At 44.5% G+C, this 16,860-nt stretch overlaps 2 protein-coding genes across 3 annotated transcripts in view; one reads left to right on the top strand and one right to left on the bottom strand.

Annotated features, from left to right (window-relative positions):
* Positions 1-1,054: 1,054 nt before the first annotated feature.
* Positions 1,055-15,203, top strand: ZXDC (ZXD family zinc finger C). 2 transcript variants are annotated; one of them, XR_010885379.1, is made up of 11 exons: positions 1,055-2,156; positions 2,330-2,482; positions 3,626-3,704; positions 3,832-3,962; positions 5,419-5,589; positions 6,272-6,957; positions 7,673-7,757; positions 10,273-10,445; positions 11,830-11,931; positions 13,025-13,286; positions 14,489-15,203. XR_010885379.1 is itself a non-coding variant. In XM_067303333.1 (10 exons), exons 1-10 carry the CDS (start codon positions 1,055-1,057, stop codon positions 13,109-13,111), a joined length of 2,769 nt encoding a protein of 922 aa, XP_067159434.1. In that variant the 3' UTR covers positions 13,112-15,203. The 2 variants fall into 2 exon arrangements, 1 of the variants encoding a protein (XP_067159434.1); XM_067303333.1 differs by having other exon boundaries at positions 13,025-15,203.
* Positions 15,204-15,815: 612 nt separating this feature from the next.
* Positions 15,816-16,860, bottom strand: part of CFAP100 (cilia and flagella associated protein 100) — a 40,611-nt gene continuing 39,566 nt past the window's right edge. The window contains exon 14 of the mRNA XM_067303648.1: positions 15,816-15,929. Coding sequence (XP_067159749.1) covers positions 15,816-15,929 — 114 coding nt within the window. The remainder of the gene's footprint in view (positions 15,930-16,860) is intronic.

The raw sequence follows: 16,860 nt of genomic DNA, 5'->3' as shown, positions 1-16,860 counted from the left end.
GCCGGCACAAAATCCCTCCGGGGAAAGCAGAAATCCTTTGCCCAGCGGCAGGAGCACAGCACCATCTGCCGGGTGCATCTCCCCACTCCCGGGGCTGCCGAGGGCGCTCGTGCCATTTCCACCAGAAAGAGGGATAACTTTCCCTTTTCTTTAAATAACTGGAAGAGGGGAGCCAGAAGGCAGCTGAATATTGTCTCAGAAAGGGTCTTGCACAAGACTGAAAAACAATTTTTTATGCATTAGCTGAATTTATAGTTCTTACCTGTGTTCAACTAACTTCAGCACCAATATGTTATTTTAGAGTTTCTTTCCTATCCTCTACCACCTCTGGTGGTTCTGTCCTTCCCCCTCCTTCCTCTGCAGCACATTCCTGCTCGCACAGCAATTCGCAGCGCCCTCTTTCATTAAGACCCTTCTCCTGTGCGCTGAAAAAGTGCACAGCGAAGGGGGCTGGTGATCCTAGGGGATGGGGCAGCACAGCCATGCTGTGAATAGCAACTGGGAAGCCGCACCGCTCAATGTGATGTATTATTAATGGCTAATGTATTATTTTAACATTTCCATTGAAGGTGCATGGGATATTTTACTGAAATCGTTAAAAGTTATAACTCTCCCAGTGTGGCTGCAGGCTTATAGAAGTGCTTTGCTCTGGCATAGCTTATTCCGTGATATTAACAGGAATACAAAGAATAATTGGAATAATCCATAAATACCGAAAAAACACTACCTGTGCCACTTTGTGCTAGCTCCTTGGCACCGGCAGACAGGCACCAGAAGACGCTCGCTGCTGCAAAGCAGCTTGTTTGCGCAGGACGAGGCCAGGGCCGCCCTCCCGGCAGCGGGAGGCCGCGCACGGCGAGCGGCCGCGGGGCAGGCGCTGCCCGCGCCCCGCTCCGCCCCGTCCGCACCTCCGCGCTCCGCGTTTCCCCTCCGCCTCCCGGCCCGCTCCCGCTCCGCCGGCCGCCGCGCTCCGGGTTTCCCCGCTCGCCGCGCGGCGCCCGGCCGGCCCCGCCCCGCGGCTCCGGTTTCAGCCGCTGCTACAGGGACCCCCAAGATGGAAACGCAGGGGCTGCCCGCCGCGGAGGCGGCCCGGGCCCGGCCCGGCACCCAACATGGCGGCCCTGCCGCGCCGCCCGCCGCCCCGCGCCGCCCGCCGCAGCCGCCCGACTGGGAGCCGGCCGCCGCCGCCGCCTCCTCCTCCCCCGCCGCCAGCAGCGCCTCGGCGGGCCTCTACGTGAGCTTCCCGGTGCTGCTGGTGGAGGAGAAGCCGGAGCCCGGCGCCAGCCCGGCGCCCAGCCCCTGCGCGCCGCCGGCGGGGCCCGCGCCCGACAACGACGGGCTCCTGCTCGTCTTCAACGTGGTGCGCGGCGCAGCCGAGGCCGGCGCGGGCGGCGGCGAAGCGGGGCGCGCCCAGCCCGTCCCGCCGCCCGCCGAGCCGCCCGAGGAGGCCCCCGGCTCGGCGGCGCCGCCGCCGCCTCCCCCGCCGCCGCCGCTGCCCCCCGCCGCCTGCGGCGATGGCGGCGGCGGGGCGGAGGACGGCTCCTTCTCGGGGACCATCACCATCAACAACCAGAGCCTGGTGGTGCGCATCGAGAACGGCGTCCTGACGCTGGGGCCCGGCGCCGAGCAGGCCGCGGGCCCGGCGCCGCCGCCGCCCGCGCCGCCGCCGCCGCCCGCCGCCGCCGCCAGCCCCGCCGAGCCGCCGGGCGGGCCGCGGCCGCGCTCGCCGCCGGCCTTCCCGTGCCCGGAGCCGCGCTGCGGCGAGGCCTTCCCGCGCAAGCAGCAGCTGCGGCTGCACCGCCTCGCGGCGCACGGAGGCGGCGGCGGCGGGGAGGAGGAGGGCCGCGGGGCGGCGGCGGCGCGGCCCTTCGGCTGCCCGGTGCCGGGCTGCGCCTGGTCCTTCGCCACGGCCTACAAGCTGCGGCGGCACCTGCACTCGCACGACAAGCTGCGGCCCTTCGCCTGCGCGGCGCCGGGCTGCGCCAAGCGCTTCACCACGGTCTACAACCTGCGGGCCCACAGCCGCGCCCACGAGCAGGAGGCGGCGCACAAGTGCGAGGCGTGCGGGCAGCGCTTCCCCAGCGCCGCCCGCCTCGCCGCCCACCGCCGCCGCAGCCACCTGGAGCCCGAGCGGCCCTTCCGCTGCGACTTCCCCGGTAAGCGCCGCCGCGCCTCTTCCTTCTCTTCCTTCTTTTCGGTGTGCCTCAGTGTCAGGGAGGACCCTAAAGACCTGCCGCCCAAAGCCGGGGGGAGGAGGAGGAGGAAGAGCACCTGGTTCCCCCCTGCCTTTCTCTGTCCGGCTGATGCGCCGCCTGCCCTCTCTCCCTAGGCTGCGAGCGGACCTTTATCACCGTGAGCGCGCTCTTCTCGCATAACCGAGCGCACTTCAGGGAGCAGGAGCAGTTCTCCTGCTCTTTCCCCGGCTGCAACAAGCAGTACGACAAAGCCTGTCGCCTGAAGATCCACATGAGGAGTCACACAGGTATTCGGTCACTCGCAGGGGGAGCTCGCGCCTGGGGCGGCGTGCGCAGGGGAAGGCAGTGGGCGAGCTGGTGGCTCAGGTGTGCTGGAAAGTGGCGAAGGGGAGAAGGGTGACGTGAGTTGCTCTCAGTCAGTGGAAATGTTTCGTCTTGCGATTTGGGGGGGGGGATTTGGGGGGTGGGAACCCACTGAATGAACCTGCTGAAGCTGCACGTAGCTGCAGCTGTGCAAAGCCATGTCGTGTGGCACGTGAACACTGTTCAGAAAAGTTAGCCTGCTAGACCAGCGCTATTCCCAAGTTTTTGTCAGCATTCAACGTGGTGTAAAATCCTAATCTTGGTCAAAAAAAAAAAAAAAAAAACTAGAAAACTAACCAAACATATGAAATACACGTATCAAGATTTGGAACAGTGAGAAGGTAAATTTCAACCCATGGAGGCCCCGTTGATTTTCAAGGACCATCATCAAACTGAAATCCAGCCTTTTGATGTTTTAAAGACAGCTATGCATACTCTAGCTTGTCTTGAGTTTTCCTCTGGTTTCATGGCCTGACAATGCTGTTTCACTGTCTTTTAGAAATGTCCCTGTTTTGTTAAGAGAAAGTTCAAAGCAGCGATGAAAACTAACTTCACAGGGGAACTTCCTGCATAGTAAGCGGAATATTGTCACAGGTCATGAAAACAGAAAAAACATTTTGGTCTTGTTTCTGTTTTAAGTAATGCTAGTATTGGTTATTGAAGCACCTTCAGGATAGCTGTGGGTTATTTGGAAAGAGTCCTTGTGAGAACACTGGGAAAGATCAGATTATAGAAGACAAACAAGGAAAGCTAGGATGGATTGTGATTGCTGAATGTAAAGAGCAGAAAACTGAGAAAGACCACAGTCCTCAGATAAATATAAGGTTGGTTGGTAATGATCTGTGCTTCATGATGCACAGGAAAAGATGTAATGGTCCTCAGTTAAAGAAGCCTTGGATTGGATGACAGGGAAGGGGGCATCGCAGTACTCAGCAATGAGTTGCCTGAGAAGGTGAATGAGTCATTTTGTCTTCTTAAAATAATTCAATTTAAGCAGCTTTTGAGATCTTCTAACAGTAGTGTGTATTTTGATGTTAGATTACTAATGTAACCTTTCTTTGCTTAAGGTGAAAGGCCTTTTATCTGTGACTTTGAAGGTTGTGGCTGGTCTTTCACCAGTATGTCCAAGCTACTGAGACATAAAAGGTAGCCTTTTCTGATTATGCTGTCCTAAATCATCCCTTGCTGTTAGTTTGTGTGTGGGTGGTTTTTTTTCTTCCAGTAGTTAAGCAGTAAATTTAATCTTGCCAATGGTCATTTCCCTCCCTTGTAGGAAACACGAAGATGACAGGAGGTTTATGTGTCCAGTAGAAGGCTGCGGGAAGTCCTTCACAAGAGCAGAACACTTGAAAGGCCATAGTATAACTCACCTTGGTACAAAACCATTTGAGTGTCCAGTAGAAGGTATTTTTTGATTCTTTGGTGCAAATGATGTACCTAGAGAATTTGCATGCTTTTTCCCCAGATGCAGGCTTGTTACAGGTTTGAAGCAATTTAGAGTGACTCTTCTAATGGAATTTGAAGATTTAAAAACTAAACAAAAGACATGTAACTGATTGAGGGATCGCTCTCAAATTTGTGGGATGCAAAGAAAACAGTTGTTCATGCTGTTGCTTGATTTTTTTTTTTTTTTTTTTCATTATGATGAACAAAACTGTTTTATTCTGGAAAATCCAAGTTCTGATACTCAGTTTCTGTAGCTCAGCTTTTTCACTTCATTCCTCAAAAGCAGTGAAAAATGGTCCCATCCAGCAGTTTCAAGGCCACGTTTTGCTGCTGTGACTTGTCATCTGAGTGTTTGCTGTACTAATGTTTTCCTGGTGGTTGTGCTGTGGTAGACACTGCTGCTGGGATGATGGGTGGGGTACGTCAGTGGTATCTGTTGTGGTTTTTGGTCATACAGGAGCACAGCTGATGCTGTGTGGGTTTCTTAGTTACCTGCATTGCTTCAGTAGAACTCCAGTGGAGGAGGAGAACCTAAAGATTTTGAGTCTGATCTGATTGGAGGCAGTTTCTGAAAGTGGGGAAAGCAGTGGATTTAAAACAAGCAAAGTAAAGTCTGCAAATGTTGGAAATGATTAAAAAAAAAAAAAAAAAGGGAGGGGGGGCTAGGTTGTATTTAAAGTAGAGGCTTTGCCTTTTCTTTCACTTGTCCTCCTGTGATGGCCAACATAGTATATTGTAGTGTGCTTGGGGGCCTGTGGCTGGGTCAGACCTGCAGGGAGCTGCCATCTAGCCTCTTCTGAAAGAGATGAGGGGACTGTTGAAGCAGCATGCCTTGCCCGAGTGCTGGACACCCATCTTCTCCATTTCTGTGGACACAAAAGCTTGGAGTCCAAGCTCCAGTGTGTCTTGGGGAAGTAAGATGTGGCTGATGGGATATCTGCACATTGCTTAAATTTGTGTTATGACTTGGGGAGTGGAGGGTTGAGCCCTAACATGATCAGCTTCCACAGATGTGGAATGTTCTATTTCCTAAGGTAAATCAGCTCCACTTGGTGATTGTTTCTCCTTTTTTTGATGATTTTTGCAAGCAGTCATCATAAAATGTTTTCATTTAAGATGGCATAATGGGGAAATGTTGTCCATTCCACTGAATTACTTATTCGAGTTTCTTGCTATCAGAAACAGGTTGTTGAACTATCCTATCCACTGAGTTGTCCTTGATATGAAACAAGGAAATGTATATTTGGCTTTCTTCTAATTCCTCTAATTTACTATAGAATGCATGCCCAGATGCTTCAAAATAGAAAATTGAGTTCTTCAGAGCTACTTTAATTTATTTTGTTAGGGCACTAATATTAATGTCAAATTAAAACTAGGCTGAAATTAATCTTTAAAGTCATATATCATCTTGCAGGCTGTTGTGCAAAATTCTCAGCACGAAGTAGTCTGTATATTCACTCCAAAAAGCACCTTCAAGATGTGGACTCATTAAAGACTCGCTGCCCTGTATCCAGCTGTAATAAATTGTTTACTTCCAAACACAGCATGAAGACACATATGGTAAAACAGCACAACTTCAGTCCAGGTAAAGTATTTTCTAAACCTATGGGAAAGTGCAGTGGAAAAAATAAATGTTTCGTTAAATAAAATGTGTGTTTACTGATGGTGAAATCCTAACACTATTGATATGAATGGCAAAATCTTCAAGACTGGAGTTATTTTTCTCCCTCTAAAATTTTCAGTGAGAACTGAACCTGAGTGTCAGAAAGTGAGACTTGAGCTTTTGACCTGTGTTGATTCAGAAATTACAACCTTTTGAATGAAGTGGAGCTTGTTGTTCTCCTTGCCACCTGTAAAATATAAGCAACGACTAAAAGCACTCCTCTTCCCACTGGTCTAAACCTAACTTAGTCTGGACTGCTTTTTTCCTTAATCTGCTTTCAGGGAAGTTGGGAAGTGTTTTAATAGGCTGAGAACCTGGAGTTTTAAGCTTTGTCTTTGAACATTCATGTATTTTCTCCCCAGTATCTGATAGTAAGGTCTTACTTATAATTAAAGCCTGCCTGAGAAGTTTAGTTGCATTTAGTGTGCTGTTGCTGTTTTACCTTTCTTTCTTTCTGCAAGAAAAGGTACTGAGACAGTCTCTTTATGTATTATCCCTTGACTGTTTCTATAGCTCCACAGCTGAATTCCTGCTCCTGATAAGTGGTATCATTTTCTCTCTTCGTCCTAGTGATTAAAGATGTTCAAAATATATTCTATTCCAGATCTCCTAACTCAGCTTGAAGCAACCAGCTCCCTCACACCCAGCAGTGAACTCACTAGTCCAGGACAAAGTGATCTCAGCAACATAGACCTCGTATCCCTGTTCTCCAATGTGTCTAGTAACAATTCTGGAATTGCAACGGACATGGCGCTAGTGAACTCTGGGATTGTCACAATAGACGTTGCTTCAGTGGGCTCAACGCTCGGAGGAAACCTGCCTGTCAATAACAATTCTTTAAGTCAGGCAGTCGATCCCTTGATATTGGTGGCTAGCAGCGATATGCCGCAGAGCCTGGACAGTTCTCTCTTGCTGGGAACCAGCGCAACGGTTCTACAGCAAAGCACTTTAAATTTGGATGATGTACAGACTGTCAACGCAGAAGCCTTGGGTTCGCTAGCGTCTCTATCGGTGAGGAATTCAAGTCAAGATGTGCACGGTTTGACGTCCAGCAATAATTTAACGATTGACGCAGCCACTTTGACTCCTTCTAGTAGCCTCGGTGGTACCAATGTGCCTGAGTTACTAACGCCAACTAAAGTTGAACGAAATTTGCTTCCCAGCTCGGACGTTGTTGGTCAACAAGAGGGCAGCAAAGTAGTGACTCAGTTTGTTTTCTCCAACCCTCCAGGAAGCTACAGTGCTCAGAAAGAAATGGATCTTAGCACAGTGACTGGCAGCTCATTTTTGGTACGCAGTAACTGTATTCATTACCCTGAGGTGCCTGAGACACCCTAACTTTGACGATATCCATTGCTACTTATTCCTCATAGGCAGACGTTTGTGTGATTTCACTGATGATGTGTTCTGGCTTTTTTGATGAAGGATGTAGAGCATTATGTTGAAAAGTATGTTATCAGGAGTAGATTCAGCACGGTGATAAGTTCGCTTAAGAAAATCTGAATTCTGGTGGGGAGAGTGAAGGGAAAACTGTTCGAAGTAAGGAATTTTAAAATTGAATGTCTAAAATATATGCCTCTGAGGATGAAATGGGATTTACAAGAAAACCCAGGTACAAGAATATACGGTATGTCTCATATGCATTAATGAGAGAGTAATTAAAACATTTTCATCTCAGTCCTCATCCCTGTAGAGCTGTTTTAAGTACTCTTCCCCTTCTGTTTTACAATGCTATTGACATGTAACTTTGTTTACAGTATAAAACATTCCCTCTGTCACAGTGTTTACCCTATTAAAATCTGAATGCTTATAAATACAGAGCTAATTTGTAAGCACATGCAGGGAATTTGCTGAAATTCTAATCAGAAAAAAGTTAGAAAATAAAATTCAGTGTTTGTAGTATGAAAGATAACCACAGCTGGGAACCAGTTAGTTTGATTTCCTTGTCTTAGTTTGTTCTTGCATTCAAAACCTTCCTTATCTCTTGGGTTTTTGTTTTTACTAGGAAAGTGGTGGGTCTGCGAGAACAGACTACAGAGCCATTCAGCTAGCCAAGAAAAGAAAACAAAAAGGGAATGGGAGCAGCACAGGTGAGAAGCATTCCTTTTGTTAAATTTGGTAAATAATTTTATTTAGTGTTTATGGCAGTGGAATGGGAGCAGGTATGAGAGTGTTTTCTAAATACCCTACTTGGTTTATTGTCAGTTAAAAGAATTGTGCACGTGGCATATATGTGTTACTGAGAATGATCATGTTTTCTGAAATCCCAGATTCACAGTAAGCTTACAAATAAATTTGCACTGTAGGTTTCCCCGATTCTTGAAAAAAAAAAAAAAAAAAAAAAAAAGAGAGACCATCTCTTTGTCTCTTCACTTGTTTTTTATTTTCTTATTAAAATTTGACTTGAGGGCACTTTGCTTTCTGTTGTTTGTGCTTCCAGTCTTACTGGGGTCTCTGTTACCAAGCACAGAAAAGGAAAACATCAGTTGGATTTGTTTTGCTTGTTTTTCACGCAGTAACGCTGTGTACGCGGTGCGGAAGATTTTTCTTCCTCCAGTTATCTAGAGCTATGTAAACCTTTTTATTAGTCTTGAGCCTTGTAGAAAGTTCTTGCACAAGGCGTGATTTAGACCATGATTTCAGATGTGTCCTCTTTCTCTTAAACTGTAGCTTGGGACGTAGCTGTCGATGTGAATAGACACTTACTTTGTCAGATGCAATGTGGTCTATGGTTCACTAGACTTGCACAAACTCAGATATTTGAGTTGTGTCTACCCTTGGGGCTGGGGGAAGAACATCGTATATATAGCTTAGTTCTTCCTTGCTGCTTTTTAATACCTGCCACCTCTGAAAATCAAGGTGATAATTTTTAAGATTAGTTAAGAGGCTTTTTCTGAATTAAGCGCTGTCATGTACCTGCATATATTCTGTCTGGTCCAGTAAAGCAGCATCCAGAAAGATAATTGCTTTATGGAGCTACTTTAAATTGCGCAGTTTATCATCAAACATGCATGCTGGACATTAATCTGAAAAGATGGTTGCTCTTGATCTGTATCTGTCTTCTAAAATGGCTTCAGAAAATTCCTATTTCCAGTCTTGCTCAAGGCTCCCAATTGTCATTACCTTAATGCTCATATGTGCTTCTTACAGTGGTGCAAAAAGTCTTGTATTTCTGATTAGTTTAACCAGGTTAAACAGATACTTTGAAGGAAAGTCCAGTGTTTTTTAAATAAATAAATAAATAATAACCATAGTAAATAGGAGGCTTGGGTAACTTAAGAACTGAAACAGCTGAAGGTATTGTACCCTTACATTTATTTTGGTTAGGTTTCTGGTGTGAGACAAGAGACTGGTTTATCTTGTTTTTGACTAAAAATTGTTTACGGGTTTCTTGGATAATCCAGTGTCAGAATTGAGGTTGGTGAAAGAAACTATTTAAACTTTAAAAAAAATAGGGGGGGAGATAGTTACTGGGAAATCTTTCCAAGTATTAGTGTTTAAAATCTGTAGAATAGCAGAACTAACAGTAAGCAAAGCAGAAAAGAATTTGAGATTTTTTTGGAAGAAACAAACCAAGAAATAGCTTGCTGGAGTAGCATTAAAAGAGGCCATAATTATTTCACCCAGTGTAACTTTCCAAAAATTTTCAAAGTAAAAAGCAGCTATTAAATATCTCAGTGCTCACAGACTATAAAGTTCAGGATGTTAATATTTGCAGACTAGATGTCAAAGTCTTGGTCAGACCGTGTATTGGGGTTTAACTCCCAGTTCCTAGAAATAGAGCTGTTTGTCAGTGTTTTCTGAACAATTCTTCAGAACGAAACGTAGTTGACAAATGGTTGTTCATCAAGCTGTATTGTTCAATTTGAAACTTTTCTGTTTGGAGGATATCCTGCCAATTCAGGGAGGGTTTGGTTTGAACTGCCTGGGTGCTACAGTTGCTGGTCACAGGACAACTGTGATTTGGGATTTGTTTAGGGTTGTTGCTCACTTGAGTGTCCTGTGTTTGTTCAGTAGGATAGGTGCTGATGTGGAGTAAAACCAAACGGCTGAAAGAACTAGAGGTGCTTGTAAAGCTTCTGTGTATGTGTTTCACCACCAGTGTCATGAGTGCTAGTTATTTTGTACTTCTGTAGCCTGTCCTGCCTGATAGTCTTTGAAATATTTCTGGAAATAGATGAGCTTCATTGTGCTCTTTTTACAGTTTGCAAAAATGGTGCATGTGACTATTCAGGAAATGAGTTGCAAAATCAAAACCAGAAAATGCAATTCCACTTCCCAATTCTTTTCTGTAATTCCACAAATAGGCTGGTACTTTGCCACCAGAAGGGCGAGCCCTAAGCCTGGCAATTTGTGATATGGTTTGAATGCCATTGCTGTAAAAGATGACTGCTCAGTCAGCAGTTGGAGTTCATGAGCTGATTGCTGTCTGGGCTTTTAGTAGTTATCAGATGGTGCTTAATTATATTGTATTGTTCCAGGCATTTGCTGTGTAGTGTTAATTAGTGGTACAGTGTAAATAACGCCATAAAGTTGAAAAATACTAGCAAGAAAATGTGGCAAATTACTTCTGACAGTCTAAATATTAAAATCACTCTCTTTTAGGGGCATCTGGCTCTGGTCAGAGGAAAAGCAAGGGTGGTAAAGTAAGCCCTACCAGCTTTTCGTCATCCACTCCTGGCAGTCGACTGGGTGGCAATATTGTTCTGCCAAACGGAGGGCTGACGATAAGGGACCCTGCCACTGGAGCACAGTATGTGCAAATTCAGCTTCTTCAGGTAAGGACCGAGGAGGACAGACCTGCTCATCTTCTCTGCTACTTGCTGAAGCTGGCATTTATAGAAGAACCTAGCTACCTGAGAACTTGGGTACTGCTGTGCCCTATGAGATCCTGAGATCTGCAGTACCTACCATGTCCGTTAGGGCAGTTGCCCCCCAGAAACATTCTCCTGTGAAGTTGATATGAAAACTGGCTTTAGAGAGGTCTAGAAATGCCTGAAAACAGAGCTGGTTCAATCATACATCTGCTGGGGGTCAGAACAGATGCACTGTAGAAATAGATAAGATGTTTTTTAATATTCAGTCCAGCCTGGAACATATGGGCACTGTAAGTATAGGGAACATCCCGTCCAGTTCCTTAAGCTGGAGCATGCTTGAGGTAGGAAACAGACTGTGGCAGAACTAAGAGTTTTAACAAGCTTCTATTTTGCATGGGAGAATTGTGTTGCCTCCAAGTATTATAATTTTCCCAGTTTGGGTAGGCTGTTAGGAGAGCCGCAAAACAGGTTTTGCATTCCTGTCCCAAAGTATGAGGTAATAGTGCTTCCAAGAGAAAAGGACTACTAGCATGCATTAGCTTAGGGGATGCATGAGTGTATGACTTTTTCCTCCAGTCTTCCCTGCCTGCCCTCCTCCCCTCCCCGCTTCCAAAATTCTTGCATTACTCCACCTCTCTCCCATTTAAAAGGTAAATAAGACTGGCTTCAAAAGATTCCTGGAAAATAAAGTTTCGGCCTAAACTGTTATTTCTGTAAATGGTTGAAGTAAAGCTTACAATTTTTTTCTGAAAATACCTGGTAGTCCATGTGGGCTGGATAGTGGAACATGTTGGGAAGCACGTTTTTGGCCAGCTGTATATCTGTGTAGTATCCAGCAAGAGGGTAATTTTATTCCACTTCATTCACAATGGCAAGATATGGTAGGGAGCAAGCTATGGGCAGAGTTCTTCCTCTCTCTTTTTCTCTGGTTCTTGAAGCAGCCAGATGTTCACAGTTGCTACCTCAAAAACTTTTGGTGTTAGCATTTGTAACTTTTATATGAAGTACCAGCTTCACAAGGCATGGTGAAACTTGTAGTCTTTGGCATGTTTCAGAATGTTATGTGTAATGGAAGATGAATCATTTCTCCCTTCCTAGGTCTTGCCATTTTTCAGAGTTGATTACAGTAGGATAGTAGGTTGTACATGGGGCTAGGCTCAGATATAACTGGTAGTTAGCTTTCTGCATACCTTTGTGAATTTGGGCCTTACTAGTAAGCTGCAGTAGCTTTATCAGATCTTTTTTTTTTTTTTTTTCCTTAAGACTGTGAGGTTGAGTGAAATTTGCTGTATTGTGTTGTGATGCTTGGGGGTCTCATAATTGCACTGTGTTTCTACCTTCACAGGATGATCCTCCAGGAGAGGGAGATTTGCCCTTTCAACTGAGCTCTCAGTCTTCCTCATCACATTCTCAGCTTACAGTGGATTTACCTGTTCACATACTTCAGGTACAGCATTTCAGAGCTGTTGGTTTTTATTGCCTAGCTTGAGAGTGAAGACAGTTTGCTGTGAACACCGTGGTGTTCTGCCTAATGGAGCTACCTTGTTTGCAGTTGGGAATTTAACTTCACTTACAAGAAGCTGTGAGAATTGCAGCCCAAGATTAGATTTATCTTGTATATGATACCCACCTTTGACACATCATGGGTGGTTGTTTTTCTTCCTCTGTTACTGAGTAATGAGTAAGAAATGTTACTCATTCATTACTGAAGTGCCCCATCCTTGTTTTCCTGATCCCTTATGGCAGGCATTAAATAAGTCAAGAAAGAGGATCAGAATTGACATGTAATAGGCTGCAGGAAGTGTGGGAAGTGGGATATAAGTTCTTGAGTATAGATTTTTCAAATAGGCATCTAAATGGGAAAGGAAGATAAATCAAAAGGTCTGGTCACTTCTAAAATACTTGGTTTCACCACTTTGCCTTGGTAACTGCTGAGTGTCAGGGGAGATTCAGTCGTCTGAACACAGAAAGCTTCATATATGAAGGTAGTTCATTGTCTTTGCTGCTTGTGTAAATGCCTCCTTTTATCTGCTGTTCCAGCAAACCGCGTGTCAATGAGTATGAACAGCTGAGAACCAAGCAGCAATGAAAGATTAGCACATACACAAACCAGATTTTCTACTCGACCATTTGGGGTTTTGTGTTTGATAGACTCTGCAATGCAGTATTCTCACCAAGAGTGCTTCTCCTGGATAGAAAATAAAGCTTTTGTATTTGAGAGAAGTACCTTACTATAATAAATCTAGAAGTACAAGAGTACTAGGATAGTTGGCCATGGTAAAGAGTTATCAGAGGAAAAGCAAATAGTCAGTGATGCTAATTTATCTCCTTCAGTAATACTCATCTGAAGTGTCCAAAGGAAAACTGGAGCAGCACTGTTTGAGTGGGTCTCCAAAGTAGGAAAGCTTTGGGTTTCCTCTAAACCATTCAGAGCATTTCTCTGATCTTGGATAAATTGCAAGGTAATCTTACTGATAAGCATTAAGAGCATCTAGAGGTGAACGCACTGAACTCTTCATGCTGTCTGTTTGCTTTAACAGGAGCCACACAATTCCACTGAAGATGATGCAGGTTCTGATAACTCTCAGTTCACTGGAAGCACAATAAACTTGCAGGATCTGGAATGACCATTATTAAGAACAGTTACTTGAAAACAAATTGGGCAATCATGTTTCGACAGAGTGAGATAACTGTGTGGGTCTTTTTCCAAGGAAACTATGAAAACTAGGAGTACTGGATTATGGTTGCACTCTTTTCAATTTGCTAAGGACAGTTACAGCTGAAAGATTTTTCTTAAAATATGTAAGTTCTACTTGATGTGCCTGTGTAAGATACTCCGTCTGCCTGGTGGTCAGAGAGACTGAGGCAGGCTGCTGTACAGTGTTGTTTCAGGGAGAAGTACTGTATTAAACTTCAAACTGAGGTAATATTTACTGTTTTCACAGGAAAGCAAGTATTCTACAGCTAACACATACAAATTTATAATCCTGACTATAACAGTTCAAATTTTCCTTTTGTCGGTCTCCTGTTGGAGCCAGTGCCATTGAGGAATTAAGAGCAAATTTTGCAAGGGTTTTCCACACAAAAAAATAATTGTTTCAGCCCCTGTTTGTTGGCAGAAAACTGGAATAAAATATCGTACCTAACAAAATTAACATCCAATGCCATGAAAATGAGATGCTCCAAAATCTTTGTTTTAGAAAACTAGATTCTAAATGTTAACTTAGCTGTGAATCAGTTTGTAGCTCATGTTGAGTTTCTCCCTTTTTTGCTCCTACATCCCAAATAATCTGCTGAATTCTTCCAGCAACACTTGAAAAAGGAAACTGCAATAGAACTGTACTCCCTGTAAGTGCTCACCTAAGAGTCCAACAGCATCTGGGAGAAGTTAGTTATCTTTGTGTTCCCTTTTGGGGAGGAATGTTGATGGTCACTTAAATTTAAGCACCTTGATTATATCTCCTACGTAAACTGCTGCCAAGTTACCTGTAAACTGGCCACTATCTTTTTTTTTTTTTTTTTTTCTGATGGAACACTGTTAACACTTATTCTTTATTGATATCCCAGAATATCATGTGAACATGGAGCTTCCGGCTGGTTTACAGAATATGCAGTTGTTAGACTATTTTGGAAGGGGCAAAGAATTGTTACCTAGGAAGATTTGCCCCATTGAGAAACTGCAGTTTCTAGTGGGGGTCGGGGGGAGGTTGTATGTACTGTACTTACCTGGATTGCAGACACCTAAATAAGCATAGGGTTATATAGGAGAAAAAACCCTTTGGTTACATTTTAAGGTAGTAATTTAAATGTTTCTTATGGTGATGTACTGAATGCCTATAAAATTATGTATAGGAGTTTGATAAAAGGGTGTATGTACTGTTTTTTATTCTCAATGAGGTGTGTGTGTGTATGCACGTATGTGTATATTTTTTACAAAATAAGATATGTCATGCAGAAGAACATTGTGATCTTTCTAATCTTGCACATATTTATTTATTTTACAGTTATACTGATGTTGAATTCACCCGAGGTCATTCAGAAATGCTTTTACTTCCTGTGCCTTTTGAACTATGTATGTGTCCAGATAAATGCTTTTGTTGAAGACTTGAAAAAAAAGTATACAGGTTACAGTCAACTTCAGATCCTGATTTGTAGGCAGTATTTTATTCTCTGGTTGAACCAGTTTTATTTTTCTATCTTTAGCTTCAGTAACTGAGCATTAGGGTCTCTGTTCTTCTCATCCTGAATTTACAGCTTAAGTCCAGGGAGTTTCTTAACCCTCTCAGGAAGGGTTTCCAAACCAAACTAATTGGTAGGGGAGATCTTCTGTCTGATGGCTGGAGTCCACTCCTGAGAGGTAGAAAGGTTGAGGAGGAATCTTGTTGAAGGGACTACTGGGTCTTGCTCTAGTGGTCTCCATGCTCTCCCAGGAAGCTGAGACTCCTCGAGCTCCCAATGCCTGAGTTATTCTGTTCTCAAGGACCATACCAGTTCTTAATCTAATAAAATGGCCAAGGAACACTCCATCTTTTTATGGGACTTGCAACTGAATCTTTCTACTTCTGAAAATGTACCTCACTCAGCTTTGTAAATGAATGTAAAGTGCTAACCTCTTGGGGCCGAAAATTGGATCACTTGGCTTGAAGTCCGTTGCTGGCAATGGATACCTGAAGAACTGCTGGTGCAAAAGGTTTAATAAAGCTTTTTTTTTTATGGTCACTTTGTCACTGGTAGTGTTATTGGTGTGAATGCATCTGACATAAAGCTAATGGTCAACAGCTTGCTTTTTGCAGGGCTTGGTTTTTTGTTTTTTTTTCCTTTGCCTGTGTTTTCCCCACAGTAGTTGTGAGGCGGAGTCTATAATGAAACCCATCCTTTCCGCTCCTTTGGATTAAGGCACTGTTTTCATTTTTATAGTCACTCACCAGCTTGGTATTTATAATAACTGTCTGGCAGGTGCTTAGCTTAGTCTTGTTGTAAGAAAGATTGTTGCTCAGGAATATGATAAATCTAACTAGCCTCACTAGCCAGGTTTGTAGGGATACTGCTATTTGCTTCAAAAGCTGAATGAGAAAAGCCTTGTTGCTAGCAGGGACCTGAGAAGCAAAATGAAGGAGAGTTTTAATTTACTTTCTTAAGTGAATAATCAATATAGAAAAAGAAATGATTACCTGGGATCTTGGGGCAGGTGAAAGTAGGGAATTTTGTAGGTCTGTGAAGTTGGTAATCAAACAGAACAGATGACTTAGACCCTTAATGGACTGTACATATACAGAATACAGTTTTCTAAAGCCTTATCAACCCTACATGTTGTGATTAAGGCTGTGCCTGTCAAGTAAAATAATAGAGTTGTTCTTGCTTCTCTTCATCCATTTGTTCTTGGGTCTGCTGTTGCTTCTCCTTCTTGGCAGGTGGGTCGGAGCGGAACACCAGCCTCCTGCCAGTCTGCCGAGAAACAAGAGGTGCGTGCATCAGCAGTGCATTGGAGCAGCGTGTCTCCGAGCCACACAGCTACTGCTAAAGCTGCTTCATGCTGCAGGTCTCTGCTGCAAGGGGCTGTTGCCTCTTGCTGTCTGTTTTCTAGGCAGGTTTGCATGTGTCTACTAAGCTTGTTTTTTCCCTTAAATAGATGTCAAGTGGCTGAAGGCCATGTATATGCTACTGTTGCAGTTTCTATAAAGTACTACTGCGTGTGCAACTCTTTCCTACCTAAAGCCTTATTTGTACTAAATGAGGATGGGTAGTTAAAAAGGCTAAAGAAATATCTGAGGGAGCCTGCAAGGCTCTTACTTTATATTGGGTAAAGCAGCAGGGACTCATGGTGCCTGTTTTCCCTCTCCCAGGCTGTCACCAACTTAGTGCATGACTGAGGACTGGGCTACCCTCATGATTATGTTGATCTGTGAAACATGCAGCTGCTTACTTAGCAGCAGGAGGCATGGCCTGAGGCTCTCTGTTGTACCTCTGAGGGATCACATCTCAGTTTGACATAACACAGAGCATACAAAAAAGGGTATGGTTTGATGGTATGGCTAAACTGATTTAGTGGCTTGGTGCTGTTGTAGGAAGAGCGTCCTGTTGCTGCTGATTCCCCTTTTGATGATTTTCATGTGTTTTCTTTTAATACTGCTAGGTTAACAAGTTGAAATCAGCTTAATGAGAAGATTGGCAAGGAATGGACAGGACCACATGGTCAAGACCCCAGGATGGGAGAAAGGGAGGAAGGACACTGAACTGGAATAACTCGCAGCGTAACTGACTTCCAGGGAGTTGCTTAAGTTAAGTCAGTCCTGTAAATCGGACTACACCTGAGTGTGGGTGTCATTGCCACCCAACTATGGAGGCCCCTAGTAACACTCTTCCCTTAGATGCTTGA

Source organism: Apteryx mantelli, chromosome 12 (assembly GCF_036417845.1).
Source record: "Apteryx mantelli isolate bAptMan1 chromosome 12, bAptMan1.hap1, whole genome shotgun sequence".
Lineage (NCBI taxonomy): Eukaryota > Metazoa > Chordata > Aves > Apterygiformes > Apterygidae > Apteryx > Apteryx mantelli.
Note: the sequence above shows the minus strand (reverse complement) of the source record. Positions and strands in the feature narration are given on the sequence as shown.

Coding starts and splice junctions, on each gene's coding strand:
- ZXDC (XM_067303333.1), top strand. CDS start 1,055: ATGGAAACGCAGGGGCTGCCCGCCGCGGAGGCGGCCCGGGCCCGGCCC. Junction 2,483..3,625: donor CCACATGAGGAGTCACACAG/GTATTCGGTCAC, acceptor TCTTTGCTTAAG/GTGAAAGGCCTTTTATCTGT. Junction 3,705..3,831: donor AAGCTACTGAGACATAAAAG/GTAGCCTTTTCT, acceptor CCTCCCTTGTAG/GAAACACGAAGATGACAGGA.